This window comes from Bison bison, unplaced genomic scaffold (assembly GCF_000754665.1).
Source record: "Bison bison bison isolate TAMUID 2011002044 unplaced genomic scaffold, Bison_UMD1.0 scf7180017864068, whole genome shotgun sequence".
Classification (NCBI taxonomy): Eukaryota; Metazoa; Chordata; class Mammalia; order Artiodactyla; family Bovidae; genus Bison; species Bison bison.
This window is the reverse complement of record NW_011494640.1, coordinates 8,079,276-8,084,259: the sequence shown is the minus strand read 5'-3', so window position 1 is coordinate 8,084,259 and position 4,984 is coordinate 8,079,276. Positions and strand designations below refer to the sequence as shown.

The following is a 4,984-nucleotide window of genomic DNA, read 5'->3' as shown; positions in this document are numbered from 1 at the left end:
CTTTGCAGGAACCAAAGGAGACAGGGGAGCGCCAGGCTTGCCTGGCCTCCCTGGCAGGAAAGGGCCAGTGGGAGATCCTGGGCCTCCAGGGCCCATTGGCGTGACAGGACCTCAAGGGGCACCAGGCTTTCCTGGTGTAACCATCCCTGGCCAGAAAGGAGATCGAGGTCCACCTGGCTCCAGAGGAAACCCAGGTAAAGTATCTACTTTTAAATATGATAAAGAATGAAAATAACATTTGACAGCAGAAGCTTTCCACCCACTCATGTGAACATCTTGCTTCTTTTTCCTTCTGGTCTTCTCTGTTTTCCCATGCCCACCTGTCCTCACATGGGGTGCATAAGGCTGTTGGTGTGGAGCAGAGGGACCTGTTTGAAAAATTAGTAAATACTGGCACTTCCCTGGTGGTGCAGTGGTTAGGACTTTGCCTTCCAGTGCAGGGGGGTGCAGATTTCATCCCTGGTTGGGAAACTGAGATCCCACATGCCGGTGGCCCCAAAAAACAAAACATAAAACAGAAGCAGTATTGTAACAAATTCCATAAAGACTTAAAAAATGGTCCACATCAAAAAATATATATTAAAAAAAAAGAAAGAAAAATTAGTAAATATCAAGTTCATGAGCCTGGGAAAGAGAGAGGCATCCATTCACCAGTACTGACTGAGCCCCTACTGTATGTAAGGTACTGGGTCAGGCACTGATTCTGCTCTAACAAACCGTCATCAAGGAGAAGAGTTCCTGCCTCATGCCTTGTGCCAGGTAACGCTAAGGTGCAGGGTTTGCTCTTCACTCAAAAGGGCAGTAACAGAACCTGCAAAGCTCCCTGAGTGGTAATACTGACAGGCTTTTTGTGAATTCAGGCATGCCTGGTCCTCCTGGACCTCCAGGGAGTCCTGTAGAAGGCATAAAAGGAGACAAGGGGTTGATGGGAGAGCCTGGCCAAAGAGGTCCACCTGGAGCTGTAGGAGACATGGGGTCACCAGGTCATCCGGTAAGTGGGAAATTATTTTGATGTCTGACCAACCTAGACAGCATATTAAAAAGCAGAGATATTACTTTGCCAACAAAGGTCTGTCTGGTCAAAGCTATGGTTTTTCCAGTAGTCATATGTGGATGCAAGAGTTGGACTAGAAAGAAAGCTGAGTGCTGAAGAATTGATGCTTTTGAACTGTGGTGTTGCAGAAGACTCTTGAGAGTCCCTTGGACTGCAAGGAGATCCAACCAGTCCATCATAAACGAAATCAGTCCTGCATATTCATTGGAAGGACTGATGCTGAAGCTGAAGCTCCAGTCCTTTGGCCATCTGATGCAAAGAACTGACTCACTGGAAAAGACCCTGATGCTGGGAAAGATTGAAGGGGGGAGGAGAAGGGGAGACAGAGGATGAGATGGTTGGATGGCATCATCGACTCAATGGACATGAGTTTGAGTATACTCCAGGAGTTGGTGATGGACAGGGAGGCCTGGCGTGCTGCAGTCCATGGGGTTGCAGTCGGACGTGACTGAGTGACTGAACTGAACTGAATTCTTCTAAGTTGACTGCCCAGCTCAGATGTACCTGGAGGCAACACCAGTCTCCCACTTGTGATGTTTCTGTGCAGTGAACCCCAAAAATGACAGAGTCTGGAAGGTTCAAAGAATCAAAGGACCTTAAGAGTTGGGCAGATTTGGTCTCTAAGAAGCCTGTGAAAGTTCAGTCTATTTGGGGCCCTTCTCTATGTCATTCCTGACCTCCTCTTATTTAGACTCTGAACAATTCCATGTAGAAGCTTGGAATCATTCTAGATGACAACAAAAATTTTCTCTATTAATAGGCTTTCAGAATCATCTTTGCCGTCCCCTAAATGTCTAGTGTTCCCCACAACATGCTTTCCAGTATTTATGAATAGCTGTCATTTCCTTCTGAGTATTTTCTCTCCCAATAAGTACATGTTCCCCCCCACCACCACAATTTCAGTTTAACCTTTCGTCAATATGCCTCTATTCTGAATATATCCTAGTTTGTCAATACCTTAAGAATGCAGACCCTGAGCTGAACACCTTCCAGGAATATGAATTCAGTACCCCAGAGAGTAGCTAGAGACAGACGAGTCTCACTATCCTGAACATTCTGTTTTATAACCCAGCCTACAAGTCCACATGGGGCTTCCCAGGTAGCTCAGTGGTAAAACAAATCTGCCATCCAGTGCAGGAGATGCGGGTTTCAATCCCTGAGTCAGGAAGATCCCCTAGAGAAGGAAATGGCAACCCACTCCAGTATACTTGCCTGGGGAATTGCATGGGCAGAGGAGCCTGGCGGGCTACAGTCCATGGGGTTGCAAACAGTCAGACATGAGTGAGCCACTAAACAACAATAAAAACAGAATTCCACATGGGCTATTGGGCTGCCTAGTCACCACATTATCATCACACATTAAGTTTATGGTCAACGAAAGCCCTTGTGCCTTTTTCACGTGAACGGCTACTGAGTTTCCTCCATTACTTGTCCATTTGTGTATTTGTGACTTAAGTGCAGAACTTTCACATTTACCTTTCTTAGATATCATCTTGTTCCTTTAGGCTCATGCTCCCAACCTATTAAGATCGCTCAATCATAGCATCTCACTCAACACCATAGCACCTTCCCTAGCTTTCTCTCAGCAGCATATTTGAAAAGATTTCTCTGTTTACCTAAAATTCTTAGAAACTAACGAGGAAATCAGAGTTATATCATAGAGAGTCTGTGTTATCTTTTGATGGATTATGAGGTTCTTTGACCTGGTTTATTGTCAGGAAACATGTTAAGCTCTCTTGGTATATGGTTTCCTGAATCTACTTTTTAACAACTCTTTTTTTAAATGAGATACTTACCTATCTCCAGCATTAGGTATTTCTCCTGTTCTTCCTGATTTTTTAAAAGTGGAAAACACTGATCTTATAATCACATTGAAATTCTTCCAAGAACACTGGAATGTGGAAAGTCTAGTTTGGAAATGCAGTCTCTCTTAAATCTTCTATAGTGTAGGCTTCTGTATCTGCACCTGAAAGATAGTTCTTATTGTTGTTCAGTCGCTAAGTCGTGTCCAACTCTTTGTGACCCCGTGAACTGCAGCATGCCAGGCTTCCCTGACCTTCACTATTTCCCAGAGTTTGCTCAAACTCATGCCCCAAGTCAGTTAGGCCATCCAGTCATCTCGTCCTCTGTCATCCCCTTCTCCTCCTGCCCTCAATTTTTCCCAGCATCAGGGTCTTTTTCAATGAAAACTGACTCCTGGCCCTTAACAACTTTCTCCTTGCAGGAAACAGCTTCCTTCCCACCCGAGGGCAGGGCCTGGAACCAGACCTTTCTCCCTGGTTACCTTTACCTCTGGAGAACAGGCCAGACTTCAGAAGCCTGAGAATCCTTGATCACATGCTCCTGTTTTCTCTCCTTCCTTTTTTAACCTCATACCACCTTATCTAAGAAATAGGACTGTTCCTTCTTTGGTCTTCAGGCTCCAAAGACAGCTAGCTCAATGACCAGTTTTGTTATTGTTGGCATTTTCAGGACCTTCCATTCATTGTTTTCAAGTAATAGCATTCTGTCTCAGTTCATACGGACAGTATAAGACTAGGGGTGGCAAACATCCTGACAAACAGCTCTTTCTGGAAGCCCCGTTCCCTCCCCTCTCCTCCTATGGCCCTGCTTGAGCATTTCATGGCCACCAGGGCAATTAGTGTGAGCCTCATAGGATGGGAGCATCTCGGCCCAGTCAGATCATTGCATCCTTGCCAAGAGTGGTGTCAAAACTCCACTGACACCCCCTTCCTACTCCCATCCCTGGAACCTGTACTTCTATCACTCCGACCAGAATAAGTTGTAACTCTGAGGGCCTAGTTAGAATGATGGTGGTTGTTACAGTGCAATAGCATCTCTGTTGTCTTTGCAAGAATTACAAATACAAATTATAATTTTCATTCTGGCAATCTGGTACCTGTTCTTCCGGAAAGATCTCCGAATACTGGGCAGTTCACTTTGGAATACAGAATATCCAACTGTATCTGATACACTAACATACATTCACATCAGAAGTTATGCTCACTCTTGTGTTCAAATGTAGTTTTAACTTCTTTTTTATTGAAAAATCATAGCCCTACGGTGGGGTCTAGGTGGCACAGAAGTTACAGGAGGTGATATAGTGGATTGGAAAGTAAAAATGATGTCTGTCAACTTTAGATTATTCTGATCCAATATGATAAAATATCTTATATGCTTTAAAAAACTATAATTAATATTGTGATTTTAAAAATGTGTCTTTGGTTCTACTTCTTATTTGAAATACAGGGAGCACCAGGTGTCCCCGGTCAGCCAGGGGCCAGAGGTGATCCTGGATTCTATGGATTTCCAGGCATGAAAGGTACCGTTTTTGTTCAGTTCTCTGTGGATGCAAAGACAATGACCATGAGTCACATTTTAGGACACACAGATGTTTACTGAACCCATAGTGTCAGAACAGGCTGGATGCAAACAGAATGAATGAAGGAGAATGAAGCAGGAAGACTACTCCAGCACCCAAGCCCAAAGGCCTTAAAAATTGAACCATATCTTAAGGATGGAAACTCTAGAAAAGCTTAAAACTGTGGTGACCTTTGAGTGTACTGATGTGTGTTGGGCTAGAGAATGGGGAACCACATCAATAGTAGCAGTGTTGCTTTGAATGATTTATTTTACTTTGTGCCTGTGTGATAATTGTAAAAAGCAGAAAATCTAAAAGAATATTCACAAACTGATCATGTGGGAGGGTAAGTAAATTTTTATATGCAGATTTAAGCATTTGGTTTTTTATGGGGCACATGTATTATGTTTTTTAATGAGAGAAAACATAATTTGGAGTTTTAAGTTTAAAACATTCATACACATAAAATTTAAACTTCAGGTTTTCAGAAAATCCCCCATAATGGTACTATGACCTCAAATGACATTTTGAATATTGGATGTGTTATCTTAGCAGGTTGAATGCACTGG

At 43.4% G+C, this 4,984-nt stretch overlaps 1 protein-coding gene across 1 annotated transcript in view; it reads left to right on the top strand.

Annotated features, from left to right (window-relative positions):
• Positions 1 to 4,984, top strand: part of COL4A3 (collagen, type IV, alpha 3 (Goodpasture antigen)) — a 161,406-nt gene that overhangs the window by 144,586 nt on the left and 11,836 nt on the right. Inside the window, exons 42-44 of the mRNA XM_010837048.1 lie at positions 9 to 194; positions 861 to 991; positions 4,304 to 4,376. Coding sequence (XP_010835350.1) covers positions 9 to 194; positions 861 to 991; positions 4,304 to 4,376 — 390 coding nt within the window. The remainder of the gene's footprint in view (positions 1 to 8; positions 195 to 860; positions 992 to 4,303; positions 4,377 to 4,984) is intronic.